Below are 26259 nucleotides of genomic sequence, written 5' to 3'. Positions count from 1 at the left end.
CCGTGTAGGGAAGCCCCACGCGCAAGGAGTGCACCCCGTAAGGAGAGCTGCCCAGCATGAAAGAAAGTGCAGCCTGCCCAGGAATGGTGCCGCACACACAGAGAGCTGATACAGGAAGATGACGCAACAAAAAGAAAAACAGATTCCCATGCTGCTGACAACAGAAGCGGACAAAGAAGAACACGCAGCAAACAGATACAGAGAACAGACAACCGGGGGTGGGGGGAGAGAAATAAATAAATAAATAAATAAATCTTTAAAAAATAAATAAAGGCCCTTTAAAAAGGGAGGGGAGAAGCGGCTGTGGCTCAATCAGCTGGGCTCCCGTCTACCATGTGGGAGGCCCTGGGTTCACGCCCCGGGGCCTCCTTGTGAAGGCAGGCTGGCCCGCACACCGCGGAGAGCCGCTGGCCTGGGCACCGCGGAGCGCCAACTCAGCAAGGTGACACAACAAAAAAGAAAGGAGACAAGTGAGAACACAGAAGAGCCCGCAGCAAATGGACACAGAGGACAGCACGCAAAAAGCCGCAAGCAGGGGGGATAAAAAAAGGGGGGGGAGGGGAGCTGAGACCCTGGACACCCACCCAAGGCCTTTCCGTGGGTCACTTCATCCGTCGCAGGCCCAGTGCCAGGGCAGGGCATCCTGGGGTGAAGCGGCCGGAACACCCCGGCTCTCATGGGCTTGGGGTCTGGGGGGCAGACGTGCCAAGGGGACGCACGGGCTGAGAGGGCCTCGGGGCTGAGTGCGGGCTCGGGGCAGGCTCAGGTGGCGGCGTGGGGGCGGGACGCGCACGGTGGAAAGCCGGGGTGGGGTCCGCGATGCAGAGCTGGCTGTGAGGGGCCGGGAGGGAGGGACAGGACAGGCGCCGTGGGTCCAGGCCGCTGGCACGTGGGGTACCTGGGAGGTGTTGGGGGCTGCAGGCAGGAGGCCCCTGCCTCCACCGCCCTCAGGACCCCGGGCCCTGCCGGCCCTGCCCTGCTCGGCGGCGGGCCCTGAAGCAGGCGGCAGCCGGGGAGTAGAGCCCCCTTCCTCCTGCCTGAGGAACAGCCGCGCGGCCACGCCATGGGCACGCCGGGGGTCCGCTCCGGGGCTGCTGCCCTGGGAGCAGCGGCCGGGCCAGGACGGGGCCCCGTGGACAGGGGCTGGCTGGAGGGGGCCTGCGGGCCTGGGCGAGGCCACGCCTGACCCGCCCACGCCCTCGCGCCCCACCGCCAGGACCCCACGAGGCCGCTCGCCACCTCCTGTGCCCAGGTCCAGGTGCACCAAGATGCAGGGACCCGCTGGCCTAGAGGGCGCGGGTCAGCTCAGGACGTGGCCCTCCCACCACGGCAGCTGGCACTAGAGGACGGGTGGGCAAGGGCCCAGGGCCAGCCCCCAGGCCACCTGCTCCTGCCCTGCCTCTGCTGGCCCTTCTCTCTGGGGGACTGGGGGTGCAGGGGGAGGGCTGGGGCCCGAGGGCTGGCTGCGCTCAGGGCCGGGGTCCAGGGGCCACTGTACTGCCGCCAGCTCGGCCTGCCTGGCACGGCCCCCGTCTGGGCCCTCTTCCCAGGGTGGGAGGACGTGCTTGGACCTGGCTTGACCACGCGTCCCTCTGCCATGGCCGTGGGAACGGGGACAGCGCAGGCTGCGGGGGTGAGGCCGCCGGATTGAGCTGCGGGAGGAGACCCGGGGCCTCGGGCCGCCTCCCCCCTAGGAGGCCAGTGGGTGCTCGTGGCTGTACAGAGGGCGGCCGGCGGGGGGGCCTGCCCAGCTCCTGGGGCCCCAGCACCCCACTGTGTGAGAGCCGGGTCCCCCGCAGATCCCCTGGGCTGCAGGCAGGGCTGCCTGGGTGCCTCCCCGAGCCGTGGTCCCTCCTCCATGCAGACTGAAGACCCTGCGCGGGGGTCCCCTGGCAGGTGTGGGGAGCAGGTGGGCCCGCGAAGCCCCTCAGGCAGGGATGGGCCCCAGGCCACGTCTCCCTCAGCCCCTCCCCCTTCTCTCCCTGGGTCTGGACCCCACCCAGTCACTGTCCCCTGCCTGGCTCAAGGCCCTCCTGGAGCCCCTCCAGAAGTCTAGCCTGGAAAGAACATTCCGTGGAGGCCCGTCCAGTCTGGTACTGAGGCTTCGAATGGGGCAGCAACTGGGCCAGTGGAAGAGAGGAGCGGGGCGCAAGCAGCACGAGGGAGGGGTCCCGTCCTTGGCGCAAGCAGGATGGACGACTGGGCACGACATGGCCATGACCCCCCAGCCGGGGACCGCTAACCTCCAGGCCGTGCCAGGGCAGGCCACAGGCTATGGCCAGCACTGAGCCCTGTCCTACCAGGTGCCCAGGGTCTCAGGGCTGAGGAACTGGCTGTGGCTGCACTGGACGGAGCCTGGACCCAGACCTGCAAACCCCAGGAGCCAGCCTGGGGGTCCCCGAGCCCAGCCGGGGCTGTGAGGCCCCGACCCTGCCACCTGGTGGCTCCAGCCCCTCCCCCACCTGTCCTGCCCCCGCCTCTGCCCCAGTCCTCCCCCAACCCGCCCATCACTGCCCTGCCCCTGGTCCCAGCATGCCCCATCGCAAGAACAGCTGGGCCAGTTCCTCCTGCTGTGGGGACAGTGAGGGTGGGAGGGGGCAGGCTGAGGCCCAGGGTCCTCACGTGCCAAGACAACTGGCTTCTGTCCAGGAGTGGGCAGAGCCTGATTCCGCCAGCCCACAGTCCACCAACCCACCCATCCGTCCATCCATCCGTCCATCCATCCGTCCATCCATCCACCCATCCATCCATCCATCCCTCCCTCCATTCACCCACCCACCCCTTCCTCCACCCATCCATCCCTCCCTCCATCCCTCCCTCCATCTGTCCATCCATCCACCCACCCATCCACTCATCCGTCCATCCATCCATCCATCCGCCCCTCCATCCACCCCTCCATCCATCCCTCCATCCATCCACCCACCCATCCATCCATCCACCCATCCATCCATCCATCCATCCCTCCATCCATCCACCCGTCCATCCATCCATCCACCCATCCATCCACCCACCCACCCATTCATCCATCCATCCCTCCACCCATCCCTCCCTCCACCCACCCATCCACCCACCCATCTACCCATCCACCATCCATCCCTCCATCCATCCACTCACCCACCACACCACCACCCATTTATCTTTGTATCCACTCTCCCACCTATCCACATGTCCCCCCACATAACCATCCATCCATCCCCCCACTCGACCCCCAGCCATCCCCTGGCTCAGCAGGCAGGCGTCCCCAGCCGCTGCCCCGCAGTCAGGCTCTTGTGTCCAGGCGACAGGCTGCTCCCCGGGAAGCTCGCAGGGCTGGGTGTGTCGACTGTGTGCTCCACACCCGCGCCCTGGAGGGCAGCCCCCGGGCTCTGGCCGGCAGAGAGCAGGCTCTGGTGTGCGCCACTGGGGGCGGGGCTGAGGGGGAGGGGCCTGCCCTGCGCCGGAACGACCCCGCACGACCTTCACCCTTCCCCGTCGCACCCCACCGCCCCTCACCACGCAGAGCGCGGGCATGGCGACGTGGCGGCGTGGCGGGCAGGTGCGGGAGCTCCCGGGGGAGCTGCTTGGTCCTGCCGGGGCCGCCACCACCCAAGGTCAAGCTGCCCAGGACACAAAGCCTTTATTTCAGGGTGAGAACCGGAGGGGGAGGCGGAGCTGGGGTCTGAGCGACGGGCAGGGAGGCGGCGGCCAGCACACACGCCTTCAGCAGGAGTTCGGAGCAGGAATCCAAACTGGTCAGAGGGAGAGATGTGGCCGGAGGACGGGGGAGAGACGGGGCGTGGGGGTGGGGGGGCCAAGATGGGAGTGAGGGAGGGGAGGGGGCCCAGGATGAGAGGGGAGGGGCGCAGGACGGGAGTAAGGGGAGGGGAGCGGGCCCAGGATGGGGAGGGAGGGGGCCCGGGACCCGGGGGGTGGGGGGCGGAAGACGGGGGCGCAGAGCCAGAGCCAGGGTCGCCCCGCCCAGCTCAGGCTGAGCTCCCGCCTCGGGCCGCTGGGGCTCTCGGGGGCCGCGCCACCCTGCGCCTGGGCCTTGGGCACCCACGCCCGCCGCCCGCGCCGCCCGCGCCGCGCACCGATCACTTCGGGAAAGACAATGTTGTCGTTGGACAGGTGGTGAGCTCTGGCCAGGCAGATGAACTTGTCCATCGCCTCCGGGCGCAGCGTCCACGTTCTGCCTGTGGCGCGGGACACACGTGGCCTCAGCGTGGCGCCGAGGGCAGAGGCCCGGCCGGGACCCTCCTCCTCCCGGCCCCAGGGGCCCGGCTGGCCGCGGGCGGGGCGCACCCAGCAGGCTGACCCTGAGGACCTCGCGGCCGTGGGACACCTTGCGGGAGAGCAGCACGGCAAAGGTGCGGTAGTCGCTGTCGAACACCAGGACGTCCTCGCGCTGGCCGCCGGTCCCTGGGTGTGCGGGCGGCCGTCAGTGTGCCCCCCCGGGCCTGCCCTCCCCCCGCCCGGGCTCTGGGGGGCCAGGCCAGGCCGTCGGCACGTGGAGGACACCTACCAGTGTCCACCGTGAAGTGGCCAGGCCGGCTGGACGCCAGCAGCCGGTACGACCAGGTGCGGCAGTTCGGGCCCCTGGTGAAGAGGTGGGAGAGCGGAGCAGAAGGTCCCCGAAGCCAGGAGCCCGGGGCCTTAGGAGACCCCTGCAGGTCGAGCCTGGGCAGGGACCCACCCACCCTTCCTGAAGCAAACCTCCTGGGGGTCCGACAGGGCGGCTTTGTGGGGTTTAGCTCAGGATCGCACCCCTCCAGGCAGCCCCGGGACCCTCCTAGACGAGCCAAGGCGCTCCCCAGCCCCCACCCCAACAGCTGGCCTGGAAAGGACCTGAGAACGCTCGAAGGACGCCACTGGGCAGGGCGTGTGCTCTGGCAGCAGCGTCGCCCTCCGGGGGCACTGGGCTGTGCTGAGTGCAGCAAGAGCAGAGGCCCTGGCTCGGGGCGCGTGGGTGCAGGCTCGGGGCCCGGCGCCGCCTGCCACGCAGTGCGCTGACCCTTCTCTCTGCCACCCACCCCCTGGATGTCTGGCCCGAGGGGGGGCTGCCTGGAGGACATCACGGCCAAGCTGCGCTCCTGCTGGATGCGCTGCCCCCACTGCGCCCCCCCAAGCATGAAGCCCCTGCCCCAAGCTGGGCAAGTTGGGTCTTCCCAGGAACCAGGTGTCCCCAGGGAGGGGGTTCTGGGCTTGGTCGAGCCTGCACCGGTGACTCCAGCAGGCGCAGGCGACTGTGCTCACCGCAGGTTTGCAAGAAGTACCCTGGAGGCCCTGCGCGGCCCCTTCCTCAAGCAGAGAGCGGGCGCCGCATCCGGGCTGGCGGATCAGAGGGCACCCCGAGCACGGGGACTCGTCCAGCAAGGGCACACGACGGAAGGGCCGCTCAGAGCCCATTCCCAGGCTTGCCCGGGCGCTCCCCGGCTCTGGCACGGGGCCCGGGGATGATGGGGGCGCAGGGTGCCCCTTGCTGTCTCGCGGCCACGAGGCGAGGGCCTGCCCGGACACAGCAGGGCCTGGGCCTGATCACAGCGGCCGAACCCCTGGGTCCAGCTGTGCCTGGAACCCCGCGGCCCTCAACCTCCGAAGCTGTGATCCAGCAGAGCCGGGCCCCGTTGCCTCCGGCTTCTGCGCATGCTGCTCGGAGCCTGGCTTGGGCACTGGCGGTCTGTGCGGGCTCTGTATCGGGAGGCCCCTGGGGGCCGCCGGCTCCTCGGGACACAGGCCCAGGGTCCTCTACCACTCAGAAGGGCTCGGATGGGAAACGGACTTTGGCCCAGTGGTTAGGGCGTCCGTCTACCATATGGGAGGTCCGCGGTTCAAACCCCGGGCCTCCTTGACCCGTGTGGAGCTGGCCATGCGCAGTGCTGATGCGCGCAAGGAGTGCCTTGCCACGCAAGGGTGTCCCCCGCGTGCGGGAGCCCCACGCGCAAGGAGTGCGCCCGTGAGGAGAGCTGCCCAGCGTGAAAAGAAAGTGCAGCCTGCCCAGGAATGGCGCCGCCCACACTTCCCGTGCCGCTGACGACAACAGAAGCGGACAAAGAAACAAGACGCAGCAAATAGACACCAAGAACAGACAGCCAGGGGAGGGGGGAAATTAAATAAATAAATAAATCTTTAAAAAAAAAAAAAAGAACGGCTCGGATGGCCACTCACCGGTTCATGGAGTATGATACTTGGAAACTGTTGTCGGGATTCAGCTCAAAAGTAGCAGTGTAGGGGTTCAGCAGCCTCCTGTCCTCCTTTCGGAAGGAGTTCCCGGCCAGGCCCAGCACGTACCACTCCCCCTGGAACTGCACGGGGAGGGGCCGCGACGCTACGTCCGCCCCAGGGCTCAGCCGGGAGCTGGAGGCCCCCCCGGGGGGTGGGGAGGACGCCCTGAGTCTGCAGGAAAGGGGGGGGACCTCCAGGTGGGCCCCCTTACGGGGAGGGTGAAGCTCCTTCCCCTTGCGGGAAGGGTGCGGCTGGCGGTGGGAGCGCGGTGGCAGGTGCTTCACAGCTGGGGGCCCTGCCCAGCGCCAGGGCCTGCGCCTCCGTGCTCCCCTCCCCCACCCCGCCTGCCGCCCTTCCCCCACAGGGCAGCCCCCCCCCAGTACCTGCTCTTGATGGAAGGCCACCAGCCAGGGCGTGACCCTGGTCCTGGCCCTGGTCACGTAGCTGACCGGGATGGGCCTCGGGGTCTGGCTCTGGAGGGCTCTGAGCAGGGCGAGCAGCACCCAGAGGGATCGCCAGGGCCCCATCGGAGCGGCTGCGGCCCGGCCCGGCCCGGACACTCTTCTTTATGGACACACCCCGCCCCCAGGGCAGTGCCCCTTTGCCCTCTGATTGGCAGGGCGGCACCAGAGCAGAGGGGGGCCTGGGCTCCTCGGGCTCCTCCCGGCAAGGATCAGGGCTTCTCACGCCCGCCCGCCCCCACTGGGGCCTCAAGGGTCCAGCACAAGGGCGGGGGAGGGAGGGAATGCGGGGGGTGGGGGGCACCTGCTGCAGCCACAGCTCCCTGGGAGGGCCCCAGCCTCGCCCTCGGACTCCCCCACCCCGGACTGAGGCGCTGCCGTGGCCCTGCCCCTCCCGGCCAGGTGGCGGGCAGAAGGCGCCGTCCCAGGCAGGGAGCGTGACCTCCCCTGCCCAAGGGTCCGGCGCAGAGCCCAGGCCTGCAGCTCCCAGGCCCCTCTCCAGGAGCCAACTGGGGCAGGAGGGGCGAGGCGGAGGGGAAAGGGAAGCAGAGGGGGGGACAGAACAGGGAGGGGGAGATTAGGCGGGTGCAGGGGAGCAGAGGGCAAGAGTTAGACGGGGTTTGGGGGGGACAGGAGGGGGTGCATCGGGCCAGCGGGAGGCACAGACCCACCCCTGGGTGACGGGGAGCCCCCAGGGACTGAGCAATGGGTGGGGGTGTGTGCAGCAGGGGGTGGCCAGGGACAGGGAGCGTGTAATGCGAGTGGGACCCCTTCTACCAGGGCAGTGGGTGCCAGAACAGGCAGAGGCGCAGGTGGGGGTGGCTCAGGCAGGCTTGGGGTTCCAGCCACCACGGGGGGGGGGGGGTGATCCCCCCTCCATCCCTGGCCCCGCTGATACTCCTCACTGGCCACTGGAGGGCGCGCGCTGGCCGCAGCGTGAGGAGGAGGCTGGGGAGGGAGGGACCAGCAGCCGGGGAGCCCCAGCACCCGGCCCTGCCGCCTCCTCCCTCATTCCAGTCCTGCTCACAAGGGACTCGGGGTCACCCAGGAGTGCCCTGGGTCTCCCCCTCCTGGAAGAGGGAAGCTGCCTGAGCCCTCCTCTGGGAATCCCGGGGCTGGGTGGAGCAGGCAGAGGGCAGCCCCCGTGGGTGGGCAGAGCGGGGGCCCAGGCTGGCCTCCGGGGTGGGGGTCCCTGAGCTCTGGCGCCTGCCCCCCGCTGGCGTCACCGCGCGCTGGCCGCCGGCACCAGAGGAGGTGAAGACAAACCAGATCCCCGATGCTGGAGCGGGGTGGGCCCCGGGCCGCCAGCGCCCGCCCCCGCCGAGACTGGGGGGGGGGTTGCGGGCGGGGCCTCCGGGTGGCCGCGGGCGCGGGGGCTGATAGGGAAGGGGCGCCCGCGTGCCTTTCCCAGCGAGGGCTTGAGCGGTGAGCGAGGGCCAAGGCCAGGGGAGTGGGCAGTGACCGTCCTGGCGCCCGGTGCCGGGGACTGCGCGGGGGCTGCGCGCCTGCGGCCCCGCCCTCACGGGGCCTCGGCCTACACTGTAAAGGGTCAGCTCTAGAAGCTTCCTGACCGGCGCGCAGAGCCGGGCCCAGGATTTCCTAGGAGCCGGCCAGGGGGCGCCCCTGGGGAGGGGGCTGCGGGGGGGCTGGGGGGCGGGTGGGGGCCTGGCGCGGGGAGGCTGTTCTAGGGGCCTGCAGGCTCCCGTGGGGGCAGGGGTGGGGGCCAGGGCTGCAGCCCGAGGGCAGGAGTCTCGGGACGGCTGTTGCCCTGAAGTGGGAAGACCCGGGGAGCAGGGGGCGCGTCGAGGGGCCGGGGCGAGGGGAGGCCGACTCAGAGGGGGGCGGTAGCTGCCCAGGGGCTGGGCGATGCCCTCGGCTGGGGCGCGGGGGGCGGCCAGGGGCGGGGTCTCCAGGAGGGGGCTGCTCCCCAGGAGCTGGGGAAGGCCTGGTGGGGAGGGGCCGGCAGCGTGTCCAGAGGGGGCACAGCCGTGGCCGGAGGTCCCCGGGGGACAGGGGCTCCGCGTCGCAGGGAGTCACGTGGTACAGTCCACCGTCCTAAAGGGCGTGGCCTGGCGAGGGCACCCACGGGTGGCGTGGAAGGGGCGGGGCTGCCTGGAGCCGGGGGGGGGGGGGTTGGGGGGCGGGGGGCGGGGCTGGAGGGCTGAGCGGCCTCGGGCGGCGCGGGGGTCCCGGCAGAGGAGGGTGGGGGCGGCATTTAGACCGGCCGCGGCGTGACTGGCCCGCGCGCGGCCTGGAGCGGCAGCGCCACGCCGGCCTCCCACGGCGACGCCCCGAGCACGCGCGTCCCTCGAAACCCCTCCCCGCGCCGTCGGGCCTGCCACTGAGACCCCCGCCCCTCCCAGCAACTCGCCCTTCTCCTTCCAGGGGCCCCCTCCCCAACCGAGTCTCCACCAGCGACGGTGCCCCCCAGGTCTCCGGAGACAACCCACCTCCACTCCCACCCCACACTCCACCCCCCACCGCACACACCCCGCCGAGAGCAACCCCCCCAGGAGCTGCTGACCTCGCTGACCCGGAGAAAACAAGCCCCTTCCGGTCCCCCACCCGCGCCCACCGCCCTGGGCGTCCCTCCCTGGGCTCACGGGAAAACTCCTGCCCCCTATCGAGGCCCCCAGTGGCCTGTGGGGCTGCCCCGTCCTGTCCCCTCCCTATGGGCCTCCACCTCAGCACCCCAGAACAGCAGAAAGCAAGAAAGAGTTGCGCCACGCCCCCCCCGGCCTGCTCAGCTGGGCCTGTCCTGCTCCCCCCGTCCCCCCACCTCGTCTCCTGGCCCCACGGCACCTGCAGTGTGTTCCGTGCCCCCCACCCCTGCACCCTGGAAGCTGTTTCCGGAGCCTCTGATCTGGGGCAAGGGGACCCCCCGGGGTGGGGGGCACATGGCCAGCTTAAGGGGAACGGTGCTGGGCTGGAGGCCGGGGCACGAGGGGGCGGCCGAGGCCACCGAGTGGGAAGGGGGCTGCGGAGGGCGGCCCTGTCCCCTCCGCCACCAGGTCCCCCGCCGGTGGCACAGCCTCGGGCATCACTGTCTCAGGACCGCGTTGTGGGTGTGGCCGCCCCGGGGCCACTCACTGTGTGTAGGGGGGAGCGGGATCCGGGACTCCTCAAATAGTGTCCTGCTGCCCTCGCGGCCGCCGGACCCCCACCGGGCCCCCGCCACCCGAGGGACTCTGGCAAGACTGCAAATTAAACCTTCCTTTTCACAGATTTTTAAAGCTGCTCTTTCCTTCTAAAATATTCAAAATAACCAAGTAGAATTAAAAGGCAAGTGTGTATATAACACTGAGTGTTTTAAGTAATTTATGTAAGTTGTGGTGAGATGCGCACAGCCTAATCATTTAGGCATTTTTTTTTAAGATTTATTTATTTCTCTCCCCTCCCTACCTCACCTTACCCCCCCCCCCCCGGTTGTCTGTTCTGTGTCCATTTGCTACATCTTCTTGGTCCGCTTCTGTTGTTGTCAGCGGCACGGGAATCTGTGTTTCTTTTTGTTGTGTCATCTTGCTGTGTCAGCTCTCCGTGTGTGCGGCACCATTCCTGGGCAGGCTGCACTTTCTTTCGCCCTGGGCAGCTCTCCTTATGGAGCGCACTCCTTGTGCGTGGGGCTCTCCTACGCGGGGGACACCCCTACGTGGCATGACACTCCTTGCATGCATCAGCGCTGCGCGTGGGCCAACTCCACACCGGTCAAGGAGGCCTGGGGTTTGAACCGCAGACCTCCCATGTGGTAGACGGACGCCCTAACCACTGGGCCAAGTCCACCGCCCTCATTTAGGCATTTTACTGGACAAGTCTTTGACTTGAAGCACATGGCAAGGCTCCCTGACTCACCACCTTTCCCACTGTTCTCATCACCCTAAAGCAGAATTCAGGCTTGGGGGATGTGATGTGGCTCAACTGATAGAGCATCCGCCTACCACATGGGAGGTCCAGGGTTCAAACCCAGGGCCTCCAGGCCTGTGTGAGGAGCTGGCATGCACAGTGCTGATGTGTTGAAAACTGAGGCACAGTGGTCTTGCAAGGAGAGACGTGCTGTCTCCATGGCTACGCTTGCAACAGAAGGAATGCAAAGGTTGAATGCTTGATGGCTATCAGGATGATGCCACAGGCAAAGAGAAAAATGAGCACATATATTTCTAGTAAATAGAACACTTTGGACTTTGCACCTTGAAATAAGATTTCTTTTTAAATTCCTTAGATCATGAGTAATGCTGATAGTTAACTGCATGTTGCTGCTTGTTCTCACATAGTCTGGGGTATACAGAGAGCCCCTTGTAAAAAATAAAGTTGTCTGATGCGTCTCTACTCGAAGACCCCCTGATCCCAACTCTCTCTTTCTCTTTCTTTCATTCTCCTTTTTCTCTTTCTTTCATTCCTGATACCCTTCGGGCCCAAATCGCCAACACTGATGCACGCAAGGAGTGCCCTGCCACGCAGGGGTGTCCCCCGTGTAGGGGAGCCCCACACGCAAGGAGTGTGCCCTGCAAGGAGAGCCGCCCTGCGCGAAAAAAAGCACAGCCCACCCAGGAGTGGTGCCGCACACACGGAGGGCTGACGCAGCAAGATGACACAATAAAAAAAAAAGAGAGACACAGTTTCCAGGTGCCGCTGACAAGAATACAAGCGGACACAGAAGAACACACAGCGAATGGACACAGAGAGCAGACAACTGTGGGGGGGGGGCGGGAAATAAACAAAAATAAATCTTGAAAAAAGAAGAATGCAGGTTCACCCGGAGCTCCGCTTCCCGGCCGGTTGCCACTATTCAGCTTTGTGTCTCTGGATTTGTCCACTCGAAGTCTTTAATGTAAGAGAGCCATACACAGGGGCCTTGTCTGGCTTCTTCACTCGACACGATGTCTCCGAGGTGCGCCGTAGCGTGTCCCAGCACCCCACTTCATCCTGCTGCGGAGTGTTTCTCCGTCACCTGCTGGACGGCGGGTGCACGGCAGGTGAACGGCGGGTGGCGCCTCCTCTTGGCTCCTGCGGATGATGCCGCTGGGAACGTTGGTGTGGAACTCCCTGTCTGAGTCCTGCTGCCACTTCTTTGGGGAATATGCCCAGGAGGGGCATTGCTGGGCATGTGGTCATTCTAGGTTTAGCCTGAGGAACCACCAAACTGTTTCCCCCAGCAAAGCACGAGGGTTCCTATTTCTCCACATCCTCATCATCACTGACTGACTTTTCTTTTCCGCTCTCTAATTTGCATTTCCCTAATGACTACTGATGTTGAGCATCTTTTCACACACTCACTGGCTGTTTGAATAGTCTTTGGAAGAATGTCTGTTCAAGTCTTTTGTCCATTTTTAAATTGGGTTTTCTTTTCGCTGTTGAGTTGTTCTTTATATATTCTGGATGTAAAATTCTTATCAGGTATATAATTTCCAAATATGTTCTTCCATTCTGTGGGTTGTATTTTCATTTTCTTGAATACTATTTTTAAATAAAATTATTCAAATAGCCTTACCTAATTTTTGAAAATTTATTTAGGTCTTATTAGTTCTTTTTATAAAAATCAAGTGCATTCCAATCCAGGCATCCCGTGTCACCTGGTCTCTGTATAAGAGCAAACTGGTGGGAAGCGGACTTGGCCCAGTGGATAGGGCATCCGTCTACCATATGCGAGCTCCGCGGTTCAAACCTCGGGCCTCCTTGATCCGTGTGGAGGTGGCCCACGTGCAGTGCTGATGCGCACAAGGAGTGCCATGCCATGCAGGGGTGTCCCCCGCGTAGGGGTGCCCCACGTGCAGGGAGTGCACCCTGTAAGGAGAGCCGCCCCGTGGGAAAGAAAGTGCAGCCTGCCCAGGAATGGTGCCGCATACACGGATAGCTGACACAAGATGATGCAACAAAAAGAAACACAGATTCCCGTGCCGCTGACAAGAACAGAAGCGGACAAAGAAGAACACGCAGCAAATAGACACAGAGAACAGACAACCGGGGTGGGGGTGGGGGTGGGGGTGGGGGGGATAAAATAAAATAAATAATAAATAAATCTTTTTTAAAAAAAAGCAAACTGGTGATCTAGTTCACACGCATTTCTCAAGAATGACAAGTCTGAGACTGGCTTATTTCTGCAACTGGCATGTGATTTCTCAGGCACCCTGGCGCTGTGCTGTGGACGCTTGCCCCCAGGAGGTAGTGCTCCCTCACCTCAACAGCCGAGTTCTGCCCCTGCACAGACCCCCCCCAGCTCCCCCCAGCACCCTCCCCAGCCCCCCCCCAGCACCCTCCCCAGCTCCCCCCCCAGCTCCCCCCAGCATCGCCCAGCATCCTTCACCATCCTGCCGCCAACATCCTGCCCCAACCTCCCCACCCCTGAGCTCAGGGATCTTGGGGTTCTCTTGTACTGACTGTGCCCATCACTTCACACCCTGGAGACGTTGGTGCCGATGCCAGCACTTCCTTTGGGGGCTGAGGCCCCCCACGCGGAGGAGACCTCTGGGGCCAGGGCGGTGCTGGCCGTGGGGGGGTGTCTGAGCCCAGCCCAGCACCCAGGAGCCTGCTGGTCTCTGTCGCTACGTTCTGAGGGTCTCTTGTCCCTGACTGGGGGTTAGGGTCCCGTCGAAGCCCCTGGAGCCTGGCCCCCGCCTTCCCCTCTCCCTGCTCCGCCCTATTTCACAGCCTACCCAGTGGAGACACTGAGCCGCCCGCGCGGCTGCTGGGCCCTCCTGGCAACCGCCCACCCCAAGCCGGTGACCCCTCTGCCCCTCCCGGCCCAGGGGGCGAGTGGGCGATGCAGCGGCAGAGGGACCAGGCCAGCCTAGCCTGTAACTCCCCGCAGTCCAGCTGGAGGCGGGAGGCAGCTCGGCAGCGTCCCCTGACTCACCCGTGGACCCCCAGCTATCTGCCCTCACCCACAGGGCTGCGCACCTTCACCCGTCCCTGGGGTGGCGCTCCCAGGGCCTGGCGCCTGCCCACCGCGTCCGCTGACTTACGAGGTGGACGTGGGAGGGCCGCAGGTCAGGCCCCGCGTGCCCTGTTCCTCCTTCCTCAGCCTGGCCCTGCCCCTCCCCAAGTCCTCCCATCCCTGGTTCCCCTGGGCGGCGCCAGCCCACCCCCCGCAGCACCCCTGGGGAACGGCCAGTGGGTCACACCAGCCAGGCCTGGCCAGAGACAAAGCGAGTGGGCGAGGTCCAGTGGCAGGAAGGAGGCCTGGGGAGGGGGCCTCGGAGAGAGGCTGGAGCGGCCCGAGGCACCCACCATTGCGGGGAGGCAGGTGTGTGTGGGTGAGGGGCACCCCTCAAAGCCCCTGCAGCAGCCACGTGGGTCCCTGGACCTCCAGCAAACGGAGAACAGCCTTGTGCTTGCGCAGTGGGGCAGGGTGTGGGGGCGTGGGGGGGAGCCTGCTCAGTGTGTGGGGGCTAGGCTCCCGGTGGGGGGCGGGGCGGTGCCTGCGGGGAGTGGGATCGCTGTGGGGGGTCGTGTTGTGGGAGCGGGCAGGGCCTGGGGGCTGGGCTTCTTGTGGGGGGGCGGGGCAGGGTCTGGGGGGCGTGGGCTCACCGTGGGGCCTGGGTCCAGAGCCTGCCACACAGAACCCCACTTGGCCCCGAGTTTGGGGTGGCCCCTGCCCTCCTGCCCGTCTGTCCCCCCCGCAGGCGCTGGAATCCGAGTCTCTGCCTGAGCGCCTCCGGCCCTGGACCAGCTGTCTCTCCACCCCTCAGCCTCCTTTTTGGCAGGTCTTCTCCACTGTCCCGTGACCCCTGGGGCCGGGTGGCAGCGGGGACCCCGATGTGTGGATGGGGGGGGCTGGCAGGGAGAACAGTGAACCCCCGATTCAGCCCAGAGCCGGCTCCCCCGCCCTCCCCGCTCCCCGCCCCTCCATGTGGGGTCCCGAGGGGCCGTCCAGGCCGGGTCAGGGGGCTCTGCTGCGTGTGTCTGGAAACCCTTGCTCACCCCAATCCCGGCGGCGAGGCGGCTGAGCTGGGCCCCCGGCCGGAGCTGCTACCCCCGCCACCCGCTCCTTCCTTGGTGCCGACACTCGACCACGCCCCTTCTCTCTGGGCACAGGCCCCACCAGCCCGGCACTGTCACCGGCCAGGCCAGCCTCCGGGATGCCAGAGAGCCGTCCCCAGGTCTGGGGACCGAGGAGGGGTCTCCGCCCCCCACCTGATCCGAGGTCACGTGTGCTTTGCCCCCGCAGGGAAGGAGGCGGGCCTCCGTCTCAGCCCGGCCCCGGAGCCCAGCGGGACCGCAGGGGGTGCTCAGGGGCAGGGGCAGAGCAGGGGGCAGAGGGGAAACCGAGGCCCGGGAGTGCAGGGCGCCCCGCGTCCCCACCCCCTCACGTAAGGGGCACACGCGCGTCCCCTCCGGTCCGCGCGGCGCAGCAGCTCTGTCCCAAGCGCCGGGAGCGACGAGGGCCGCCCGGGGAGGGCAGAGGCCCAGGCGGAAAGGAAGGAGTCGGGGCGCCGGAAGGACTTTTAATGAGAAGGGCCCCCCCGCCCCGGCCGGACGGCGCCCTGAAGCTCCGCGGAGGACGGACAGCTCGGGGTGGGGGCTCGGGCGGGGCAGTGCCCCCGGCGGGGGCGGCAGGAACCAGGTGCCCGCGTGCCTGAGCCGCGCGAGGGGTCCACGGGGCTCGCCGAGGGGCTTCTCTCCAGGGCACGCCCGCGCGGCCGCCTCCTGCCCGTCCCGGCGGCCTCAGCCCCTCGTCTCTGCGGCACAGACGCGCGCTCGCCCCGGCCCCGGCCCGCAGGCCGCCCCCACCGGAGGCCACCCCCGCCCCCCCCCTGGGCCCCGCAGACCTACCCCGCCCCCGCCCCAGGCCCCGCCCCGCAGGTGTCCCCCCCTCCACCCCGCAAGCCCCCTCCCGCCCCAGGCCCCGCCCCCCGGCCCCGCAGGGCCCCCCCCCCACCTACCGTCCAGGGTGTGGAACTGGTCGGCGGAGTCGCAGAAGCCTGGGGGCGCAGGGGCAGTCAGCGGGGTGGGCGCGGCCGTGGGCTCGGGCCGCGCGGGGGCCGCGCGGGGCGGGGCGCGCTCACCGTATTTGGGGAAGAACAGGACGTGGTCCTCGGTCAGGTTGGCCGCGTGGACCCGCCGCTCGAAGGCGCTCAGGGCCGAGTCAGTGACCGGGAGCGAGCGCGCTGCGGGGACAGGCCGGGCTGGGACGCGGGAGCCGAGGGCGGGGCCGCCGCCCCTCCTCCCCCGCCCCCGCCGCCCCTCCCCCGCCGCCCCCCGCCGCCCCCCGCCCCTCCACGCCGCGGCCGAGGGGCGCGCACCGTACAGCTTCACCGACAGCTGCCGCGCGCTCTGCAGGTGCAGGACGGCGAAGCCCCGGTAGTCCGTCTCGCCGACCACCACGTGCACGGGCCCCCGGGCGCCGCGGGCTGCGGGGGGGGGCCGCGTCAGCACCGCCGCCCGCGCCCCCGCGCCCCCCGCGCCCCCCGCCCCGCCCTCCTCACCTGGGAGCAGGAAGCGGCCCGCGGCCCCGGCGTGTTCGTAGAGCTGCCGCACCTGCCAGCAGACCCCGTCCCTGGAGCGGGGAGGGAGGGGAGCAAGCGCGCGGAGACCTCAGCCCCCGGGCGGCCCGGGCCGGGTGGGGGCGGGGGCTTGGGGGCGGGGGGCGCGGCCGCCGGGGCTCACAGCTTGAGGAGGGTGCTGGCGGTCCAGGCCGCGCCCCGGGGTTCCGCACGCAGCGCGGTGGCCTCGGCGCGGTGGCCCTGCTCCCGCAGGAAGCGGCACTCGGAGGCCACGGCCGCGAGGAGCCACGTCCCTGCGAACTGCGGGCGGCGGGTGAGGCTGGGGGCCGGGGGGCGCCCGCCCAGCGTCTGCCCAGCTGCTACCTGCTCGACGTCGAAGCGGGCCTGCGGGGCCACGGCGCTGATGGGGGACGGCCACCGCGGGGGGCCCCGCGCCCTCCAGCCCAGGGAGCCCGGGGCCAGCAGCAGGGCCGCGAGGAGCGCAGCCTGGGCGGGCAGCATGGTGGCGGCGGCGGCGGCTGGGAGCGACTGGGGGAGGCTGGGGACAGGACGGGCCGTTCCCGGGTCAGAGTCCATTGTCCAGTGCCGCCCAGTCCCTGCCCTGGCCGTCTGGCCTCCATCCCCCACTTCCCGACAGGGTCGCGCGCCCATGTCTTGTGAACAGAGTCCTAGGCGACCCTGGCCCCTCCACATCCACGGGGGCCAGTGCTCAACCTTTTATCCGTGGGTCTCCCAAAATCCCCCGTGAGGCAGAAATAGTCTTAGCCCACTGCCAAGTCCACTGGGCTACAGAAGCCTCCGTGCTCGGAGCCCGACGGCCCGCACCGGGGCCAAGTCTCGAACCCGCGCAGCAGAGTCCTCGCCCCGCCCACGGCCCCGGTCGCGACCACGCCCCCTCCCAGCAGCAGCGGGCCGCGAGTCGGAAAAAGGGCCGCAAGCGCGCATGCGCACGAAGAAGCGCCGCCTGGGGCCCGAGGCGCAGGCGCTGAAACAGCGGGCGCGGACGGCCCTCCGCAGCCATCGATGCCTCCGGGTTCGTGGCGTCGGGCCTGGCGGGCCTCATCATAGAGACGCAGGGGGGCGGCGGGAGCGGCGCCGCGGGCCGGAAGTGGGTCCGTGCGGGCAGGCCGGGGCGGCGGCGGGGACAGCGCAGCCGGGCGGAGGCGGCCGCGGTGAGTGCGCCCGCGCCCCGCCGCCCTGCGCTTGGGGGCCGCCCCCGGCCCCGCGGCCTCGGCGCGCCCCTCGTCTCTGCCCCCGTCGGCGCCCGCGCGAGGGCGGAGTGGCCGGGGCTGCCCTGCGGGGCCGGGGCGCCGTACGCGGGCCGAGGCCGCCGGGCGGCGAGCCGCCCCGGGGAGGGGGAGACGCGCCCCTGCCCCCGGAGCCCCGAGGCCCGTCGCCCGCCTCTGTCCCCGGCTGGCTGAAGCCGCGGGGCAAGGCCGGTCACGCGCTCGTCCACGGGCCCGAGGGTCAGCGCGGCCCTGACGCACCCGCCTGGCGGCCCGAGCGCCCCCGTGGGGGCGGGGCAGGGGCCCCCGGGGTGTGTCCTCGAGGCCGAGACCCTTCGGGGCGAGGGGCCCGCGCGGCCCCATGCCTGTCCTCCGAGTCTCCGGAGTGCGCAGGAGGGTCCCCTGCCAGCGGCCAGAGGCCTGCGGTGCCGCGGGGGCCCGTGGAGCCACGGCGTCCTGGGCCGGTGGGCGGTGACGGCCTGCCGCCCCCCACGCGCAGCCGGGGAGGGGGGTTCCCAGCAGGAGCTGGTGGTGGTGCTGGAGGGGCGGCCGGCAGCCCCGCTGGCAGCTCAGGCCCCCCCCCCCCCCGCGCCGCGGACCTGGTGGCACCGAGCCCCGCGCTGGCCTCGGCTGAGGGGGCTGTGCGGCTTCCAGGGCCGCCTGGGACAATGTCGCGATGGACGAGGGGGGCACGCCCCTGCTCCCCGACAGCCTCGTCTACCAGATCTTCCTGAGCCTGGGCCCCGCGGACGTGCTGGCCGCCGGGCTGGTGTGCCGCCAGTGGCAGGCGGTGTCCCGGGACGAGTTCCTGTGGAGGGAGCAGTTCTACCGCTACTTCCAGGTGGCCCGCGACGTGCCGCGGCACCCAGGTCAGCAGTGGGGCAGGCCGCGGACGCCCCGTGCTCCGGGCAGACCTGCCAGCAGGGGCTTCGCAGAGGGGCTCGCGGCCACGAAGGGAAGGGGGGCTCCGCAGGCGCGGGTGACGCGGCCCCGCCCACCCCGCAGCGGCCACCTCCTGGTATGAGGAGTTCCAGCGGCTCTACGACCGGGTGCCCTGCGTGGAGATGCAGACGCTGAGGGAGCACACGGACCAGGTCCTGCACCTCAGCTTCGCCCACTCAGGCCACCAGTTTGCTTCCTGCTCCAAGGACTGCACGGTGAAGGTGAGTGCAGGCCGCCACACCCCGCCCGGGTCAGGCCTGCGGCCTGGGCAGCCAGCCAGCACATGGGCCCCTGGCCTGCTTGGGGGGACCCCCAACAGCCCTCAGAGAAGCGGTCCCTGGGGCTGGCAGGAAGGAGCTGTCCATGGTGGGCTCTGGGCCTCGTGGAGGCGGCAGGGAGCGCCAGGCCTCTGCTCGGCAGGCTGCGCTGACCCTGCGGCGGCTGCACAGATCTGGAACAACGACCTGGCAGTGTCGCTGCTGCACAGTGCCGACATGCGGCCCTACAACTGGAGCTACACCCAGTTCTCCCAGTTCAACCCCGACGACTCACTGCTGCTGGTGTCGGGCGTCTTCCTGGGACCCCACAACTCCTCGTCCGGCGAGATCGCCGTCATCAGCCTAGGTGAGCCCGGGCTGCACTGTGCCCCCCCTCGAGGCAGCACCCTAGGACCCCTGTTCTCTACCCTCCTCGACAGCCTGCCTCCCTCCCCGCAGACAGGTTTGCGCTGCTCTCGCGCGTGCGGAACAAGCCCTACGACGTCTTTGGCTGCTGGCTCACGGAGACCAGCCTCATTTCAGGGAACCTGCACCGCATCGGGGACATCACCTCCTGCTCCGTGCTCTGGCTCAATAACGCCTTCCAGGTGGGACGGGGGCGCCCGCGTGTCCTGTGCCCCTCTGCTGCTGGCACATCCTGGCCGGGTGCCCACTGCAGCCCCTGCTCGCCCCTAGGACGTGGAGTCCGAGAACGTGAACGTGGTGAAGCGGCTCTTCAAGATTCAGAACCTCAACGCCAGCACCGTCCGCACCGTGATGGTGGCCGACTGCAGCCGCTTCGACAGCCCAGACCTGCTGCTGGAGGCCGGCGGCCCTGCCCCGCCCCCCTGCCGAGTCTTTGACCTGGGCGGCGGCAGGGAGGGCGCTGAGGGGGCTGGCCCAGGCCCGACCCGGGCCAAGGAGGGCCTGCGGCACTTCCTGGACGCCATCCTGGAGGGGCGGGCCCCAGCCCAGCTGTCTGAGAACGTGCTGGAGACCAAGGTGGCCAAGCTGCTGGCCCAGAGCCACACCCGGCCGCCCGAGCACAGCGAGGCGGGAGCCAGGCGGAAGTACCTCATTTTCACCACCGGCTGCCTCACCTACTCGCCCCATCAGATCGGTAACGCGTGGGGCGGGGCGCCTGCCGCCTCCCTGTGGACTGGGGGCCCTGCGCAGCTGGTGCCCACCAGCCCCTTGGCACCCCTGGAGCCCTTGGGCAGGGGATGGGGGTTCCTGAGGTGGCAGCGAGTCTTAGGGCCCTGCCTCCGTTTACCCATGTGCTCCTGGGGCGAATGGGGCGCGCAGTCCACGGAGGAGTAGTGCGAGTCAGGGACCAGCTCGCGTTCCAGGATTCCGCGAACGGGCAGGCCGAGGGCGGGCTTCGGGGCGGGGGCTGTCCTCACCGCCCCTCCCCTGCAGGCATCAAGCAGATCCTGCCTCACCAGATGACCACGGCGGGCCCTGTGCTGGGCGAGGAACGCGGCTCGGATGAGTTCTTCGACGCGCTGGACCACGTCATCGACATTCATGGCCACGTCATCGGGATGGGCCTGTCGCCAGATAACAGGTGAGTGCCCCGCGCAGCGCCTGTGAGCCCTGCGCCCAGGGCGGCCTGCCAGCTGGTGTTCCTGGCGCAGGTACCTGTACGTCAACAGCCGCTCGTGGCCCAGCGGCTCGGTTGTGGCCGACCCCATGCAGCCACCACCCATCGCTGAGGAGATCGACCTGCACGTGTTTGACCTCAAGACCATGCAGGAGGTAAAGCGCGCCCTGCGCGCCCACCGCGCCTACACGCCCAATGATGAGTGCTTCTTCATCTTCCTCGATGTCAGCCGGGACTTTGTGGCCAGGTGCGGCTCGGGGCAGGGGCCGGGGCCGGGACGCAGCCGGCGGTATGAGGGGTCTGGCAGGGGCCTCACTCTGCACCCACCCGCAGCGGGGCCGAGGACCGGCACGGCTACATCTGGGACCGCCACTACAACATCTGCCTGGCCCGGCTGCGGCATGAGGACGTGGTCAACTCTGTGGTCTTCAGCCCCCTGGAGCAGGAGCTGCTGCTGACCGCCAGCGACGATGCCACCATCAAAGCCTGGCGCTCACCCCGCACTGCGCGTGCTCACCAGGCCTTGCGCCCACGCCCCTTCTTCTCCTGGTTCGCCAGCCACAGGCGCTGAGGGACACGTGGGCCTTGGTGGCCGGAGCATCCTGCGTGTCCTTGAGTCACTTGGACGCCATGGAGGACGCCACGGGTCTCTGCCCTGAGCCGGGGGCACAGCTCGGCGGGCAGGCTTGGCAGGGGCTGGGAGGGGTGGCACGACTCCCACCACGCTCGCAGCGTGCACAGCCCGCACCGCCACGGCCCTCAGTGTGGGGGCTGACATGGACGGGGCTGCGGCCCCCCAGCCCCAGGTGCACAGCCACGGCAGGCCCTGGTCTCACCCACCCTCCCACAGGGCCACGGCCTCGGAGGGGGTCCGGCACCACCCCCACGCCTGGTGGCAGCCTGCTGGGTGGCAGTGTCTCCCAGGCCCCTCCCCTCCCAAAGCCGTGGTCTGTGAACCAGCAGTGGCTGGGACGAGGGTCAGGCTGGCCGGGTACAGGCCCCAGCACACACCAGGCTCCACTGCGTCACCGTCACCTGTGCAGGGCCCTGAATAAACAGCTGGCAGCAGCCCTTCCTGTCTCTGTGCTGTCTGCAGGGAGGGGGGGAAGTATCCAGGGTAACCCGCATCACCCCCAACCTTTGGTTGTCCTCCAGGTTGTGAGGGGGCGGCCTGGGTCAGCCCGGGGCGGTGGTGGGGTCTGCGTGCCTAAGCGCTGCCCGTTCAGTGCCCTGTGAGGCACCAGGCAGCGCTGGGCCCGTGTGAAATGCGGAGCCATGGGGCTGCAGGGCCCCCGGCCTGGGAAGAGCTCCTGCTAGTCGCCAGTGCCCAGGGAGCCCCCGGGCAGCAGCTGCAACAGCCACCAGCATGGGCCGCACAGCCCAGAAGGCTGCTGCTCTCCTGGGAAGCCCTGAGGCGGCTGGAGTTAATCCTGAAGGCAGCAGATGTGAGCAAGAGCAAGGCAAAGAGCCGCGGAACCCCAAGAAGGTCCACAGCTGGTGAGCTGCCAACAGCCCAGCCTGCACTGGCTCGGACCTAAGAGCTGACAAACTCAGCAGATGCAAATACACTCTTGAAAAAAGCAGAAAACGCTAGTGATTTTGTGTAAAGAACTTCAAAAACGTGGAGATAGGACTCAAGAACATGTAAAAAGTTAAAATAAGGGAGCCAATTAGAAACTGGAAAATTAACACGTAGACCCTTGACCTTAAAAGGCTCAATATGTGCAAGAATGGGCTGGACACAGCTGGTGTGAGGATGAGGAAGCAGAAGAGGAGTGGAGACAAACCTGAATGTAATGCAGAGAACGATGAGGAATGAAGAGGGACAAGGCGAGACACCCCGACAAGCCTGCAAGGCTCCCAGGGAGCTCGTGGGCAGCGGTGGGGGTTGTGTTCACAGAAGGGGCTGAATTGCAGAAAGACGTTTCTCGAACACGTGCTGACGCCTGAACCCGTGACTGCAGACCATGGAGGACACAGGCCCTGGAAGCCACAGCAGCGGTGCTGCCCGAGGGTGCTGCGCAGATGTCAGGCCCGCCTCCTGTGGTGGCAGCTGTTTGGAACTGAGGTGCGCACAGCAGAAGGCTGCGGAGCCAGTGCAGTCTCAGCAGCGTTGGGACCCCCAGGCTGACCTCTCCAGAGCCGCTCATGGGGAGTGAGCGGAGCTGGCAGCCATGGGAGCCCACCTGAGCCCAACTGAGACGGGACCTTCGTCACTGTCCAGTGCAGCTGTGGTTCCAGCTCTGGTTCCAAGAGGTGAGACCGAGCACACGGACTTGCTCTCTGCCCTCTCACTGTGTGGGTCCGGATGTGGCCTAATCAAAGAAGGGCGTGGCAGAGGGGGGTAATGAGAACCCCAAGTTCCTGCTGAAGGAACAAACGGGGGTGTCCCAGGGAACCAGAAACTACCAGGAGATCACGGGGAGAGGCAGCTGTTCTGAACTCTAAGGCTCTTCCTCAAACTGCTTGGTGCTGATCCTAATGATCACACCCAAGATCTTGGGAACTGGCTGACGGGGACCCAGGTCCCACTGATGACACGTGAAGCCGGTTGGGGGTACAAGCCATGAACAAATGAGTTGACAAAGGATCATGGCCCCAGAGGGCAGGTGGGAGCCCTGAACACAGCAAGACAAGTGCCCGCTGAAAGAAACACATCAACATTTCCCACAGGATTTGAACAGCACCAGTCTCATAAAGTAATACTCAAAATGTCTAGGTATAATCTAAAACTAACCGGCAGGCAGAAAGCCACGAACACTTCAACTGTCAGGAAAAAAACCTGACAGGCACGAAAAATGAGACAGCACACAGATGTTGGAATCCCCAATGGATGCTGAAGTAACGATTATAAGTATTTGAGCAAGCAATCACAGACATTGAAAAATGGAGGTAAAGTACAAAAGTCTCAGCAAAGATAGAACTGGAAAGCACAATACTTAAAATTTAAAAACTCATGCGATGGACTCAATAGCAGAAAGGAAATGGCAGTGGACAGGGCAAGTGGACTTGACTGAAAGTAGATCAACTGAAATGATCCAATGTGAACAACAGGAAGAGAAAAGACTAAAAAACAAAACAAAGCCTCAGGGATCTGTGGCCTAATATTTGTGTCATTGGAAGCCCAAAAGGAAAAGAATGGTTTGCATAAATAATGGCTAACAATTGCCCAAATATGGTGGAAGGTGTAAACATACAGATTCAACAGCAAACCCAAACCAGGATAAACCCTAAAAAATCCACACCCAGACACATCCTCTCAAACTGCTGAAAACCAAAGAAGTCTTGAAGGCACCCACGGGAGAAGGACGCCTTACCTCCAGGGGAGCAAAGGCTGGAACTGCAGATTTCTCCTCAAGCTGCACGGCATTTTAAAAGTACTGAAAATAAAAAACTATCAACCCAGAATTCTATGTCAAGCGAAAATGTCCTTCATGAATGAAGGTGAAATGAAGTCTCAGATAAAACAAAACTAAAAGAATGTTGCAGCCAGCCTGCCTGCTTTAAAAGAACTGCTAAAGGAGGCTCTTTAGACAAAAGGGAAACAATGCCAGAAAGATACTTGGCACATAAGGAGTGAAGGGAGAACAATAGAAACCAGAAATACAGAATGTTCTCCTGAGTTCTTTTAAAATGCCTGACAGGTGAAAGAAAAATTATAATATTGTCTGGTGGGGTTTCCAGTATAGAAAGATGTAAGAGATGTAATATGGCATGGTAAAGAGACCTAGAGTGGTGAGGTTTCTACAGGCCAACTAAAATACAAAATACTAATTCTAAAAAATAAGTATGTATTTTGTGGTCCTTGGAACAACCATTAAAAACACTATACAGGGAAACGGACTTGGCCCAGTGGTTAGGGCGTCCGTCTACCACATGGGAGGTCCGCGGTTCAAACCCCGGGCCTCCTTGACCCGTGTGGAGCTGGCCCATGCGCAGCGCTGATGCGCGCAAGGAGTGCCGCGCCACGCAGGGGTGTCCCCGCGTAGGGGAGCCCCACGCGCAAGGAGTGCACCCCGTAAGGAGAGCAAAAGAAAGTGCAGCCTGCCCAGGAATGGCACCGCACACACTTCCCGTGCCGCTGACAACAACAGAAGCAGACAAAGAAACAAGACGCAGCAAATAGACACAGAGAACAGACAACTTGGGGGGGGGAATTAAATAAATAAATAAATCTTTAAAAAAAAAAAACACTATACAAAGAGACAGTCAAAATCACAAGAGATATGCTAAAATGGATATTTTAAAATGTTCAGATAACCCTATGTCATTAAAGACAGGAAAGAAAACAGTAAGACAGTGAACTTAAACATAATATCAAAATTATATTATGCTCAAAATAGGTAAAAAAAAAAAAAAATGACCCAAGTATATGCCATCTCTAAGAAACTAACTTCAAATATGATATAGGTTAACAGCAAAAGGAGAAAAGATACACCACGAACATACTGATCAAAAGAAAGCAGGAGTGGCTATACTACTATCAAAGTAAAGCATTTCAGAATAAAAAATACTATCCAGGATGCAGAGGGACATTTCATAGTGATAAGAGGGTAAATTCACCAATAAGACAATCCATGCACCTTACAACAAAGTCTCAAAATACAGGAGGCAAAATGTGACTGGACTGAGAGGAGAAATGGAGAAATCCACAATTGTAATTGGAGACTCTCATGATAAATAAAAAGTCAGCAAGAAGTCAGCAAGGACACAGAGCAAGACATAAACTGTGTTTAATTGATATGGACAGGAAATCCCACCCAATGGCAGAACGCACAGTCCTTTCAAGTGCACATGGAATATCTTGGGTCAAAAAACAGACTTCAAGTTTAAATATTCTCAGACCATAGAAGAATTAAATTAGAAATTAATACAGAAAGATAGCAGGAAAATCTCCAAACACTTGGAAATTAAACAACACATTTGTAAGTAATCCTTGTGAGAAAGTCTCAAGGGAAAACAGAAATCATTCATTCATTCACACTCTATGCCCACCAAGCAAAAACTCACCCTTTCTCTGAAGATATTTATTTTGAACTGAATGAAAAATGTGTGTACAATGTATCACACTTGTGGGACAAAGCAAAAGCAAGTGCTGGGAGGGAAGCTTATAGAATTATAAGAAAAGAAAAGCATGTTAGGAAAAAAGATCTCAATTATTCAAATTTCTACCTTAAGAAACTTCTAGAGCAAAACAAGCCTGTTATATGAAAGAAAGTGTAAAAAGAAATCAATGAATTTGATTGAAAATACAAAAGCAATAGAGAAAAATCAGTGAAACCCAAAACTGGTTCTTTGGAAAGAAAAATAACATTTATAAATCTACAAAGGGAAAAAAAAAAGTTGACATAAATTTCCAGTATCAGGAATTAAAGAGGGGAATATCACTACAGTACCTGTAAAGAGTTAAAAGATAATGCAATACTGCAAATGACTCTACACATGTGATTTCAATAACTCAAACAAAATGGATAAATTCTGCAAAAACTACAAACTATCAAAACTTGACCAAGAAGAAAAAGACACCCCAAATAGTCCTATAATAAACAAACCAGGTGGTTTAACTGGCAAATTCTATCAAACATTTAAGAATGAAGTAGCACCAATCCTACACATGGAACGAACACTTCCAGACTCTTTATAAGGCCAAAACTACCCTGATACCAAACTCAGACAGAGACAACCCAAAAAAGAAAACTACAGACCAATGTCTCTCATGAATATAGAGGGAAAACACTTAACAAAATATTAGAAATCAAATTCAGCAATATATATAAAATAATACACCATGATCACATGGGGTCTACTCAAGGAAAGCAAATCTGATTCAATATTTGGAAATCAATGGAAAGCCTCTATATTAACAGTATAGAAAGAAACACTAATCATGTAACTTGATGCAGGCAAAGCAGTCATGAAAAATGCTCTCAGAAAAGTAGGAGAAGAGGGAGCAGAGGCGGCTTGGGCGCCTGGACCACTCCCGCCCACAGGGAGGCCCTGGGTTTGGTTCCTGATGCCTCCTCAAAAGAAAATGAGCAGACAGCAAGCACAAACAACGAGAAGGGGAAAAATAAGTAAGTAAATAAATCTAAAAAAAAAAAAGAGTAGGATAACCTAAAAAGGGCATTTTGA

General features: G+C 64.0%; 3 protein-coding genes across 3 annotated transcripts; 1 reads left to right on the top strand and 2 right to left on the bottom strand.

Moving 5' to 3' along the window:
* Window positions 1-3564: 3564 nt before the first annotated feature.
* On the bottom strand, window positions 3565-6837 carry LCN12 (lipocalin 12). Its single transcript, XM_058302940.2, has 6 exons — window positions 6585-6837; window positions 6145-6281; window positions 4502-4575; window positions 4282-4398; window positions 4071-4172; window positions 3565-3728 (listed from the first exon to the last, which is right to left on the bottom strand). The coding sequence occupies exons 1-6, from the start codon at window positions 6726-6728 to the stop codon at window positions 3700-3702; spliced, it is 603 nt and encodes a 200-aa protein (XP_058158923.1). The 5' UTR covers window positions 6729-6837; the 3' UTR covers window positions 3565-3699.
* Window positions 6838-15087: 8250 nt separating this feature from the next.
* On the bottom strand, window positions 15088-16904 carry C8G (complement C8 gamma chain). The gene is made up of 7 exons (XM_058302939.2): window positions 16463-16904; window positions 16263-16399; window positions 16082-16152; window positions 15899-16006; window positions 15662-15763; window positions 15539-15577; window positions 15088-15334 (listed from the first exon to the last, which is right to left on the bottom strand). The coding sequence occupies exons 1-7, from the start codon at window positions 16790-16792 to the stop codon at window positions 15321-15323; spliced, it is 801 nt and encodes a 266-aa protein (XP_058158922.1). The 5' UTR covers window positions 16793-16904; the 3' UTR covers window positions 15088-15320.
* A 274-nt stretch (window positions 16905-17178) lies between these two features.
* Window positions 17179-21198, top strand: FBXW5 (F-box and WD repeat domain containing 5). The gene is made up of 9 exons (XM_058302752.2): window positions 17179-17271; window positions 17980-18194; window positions 18331-18488; window positions 18717-18891; window positions 18984-19132; window positions 19221-19644; window positions 19944-20091; window positions 20162-20374; window positions 20461-21198. The coding sequence occupies exons 2-9, from the start codon at window positions 18002-18004 to the stop codon at window positions 20696-20698; spliced, it is 1698 nt and encodes a 565-aa protein (XP_058158735.1). The 5' UTR covers window positions 17179-17271; window positions 17980-18001; the 3' UTR covers window positions 20699-21198.
* The last annotated feature ends 5061 nt before the right edge of the window (window positions 21199-26259 follow it).

Source organism: Dasypus novemcinctus, chromosome 8, assembly GCF_030445035.2.
Source record: "Dasypus novemcinctus isolate mDasNov1 chromosome 8, mDasNov1.1.hap2, whole genome shotgun sequence".
NCBI lineage: Eukaryota > Metazoa > Chordata > Mammalia > Cingulata > Dasypodidae > Dasypus > Dasypus novemcinctus.
This window is presented reverse-complemented; position numbering and strand designations above follow the sequence as displayed.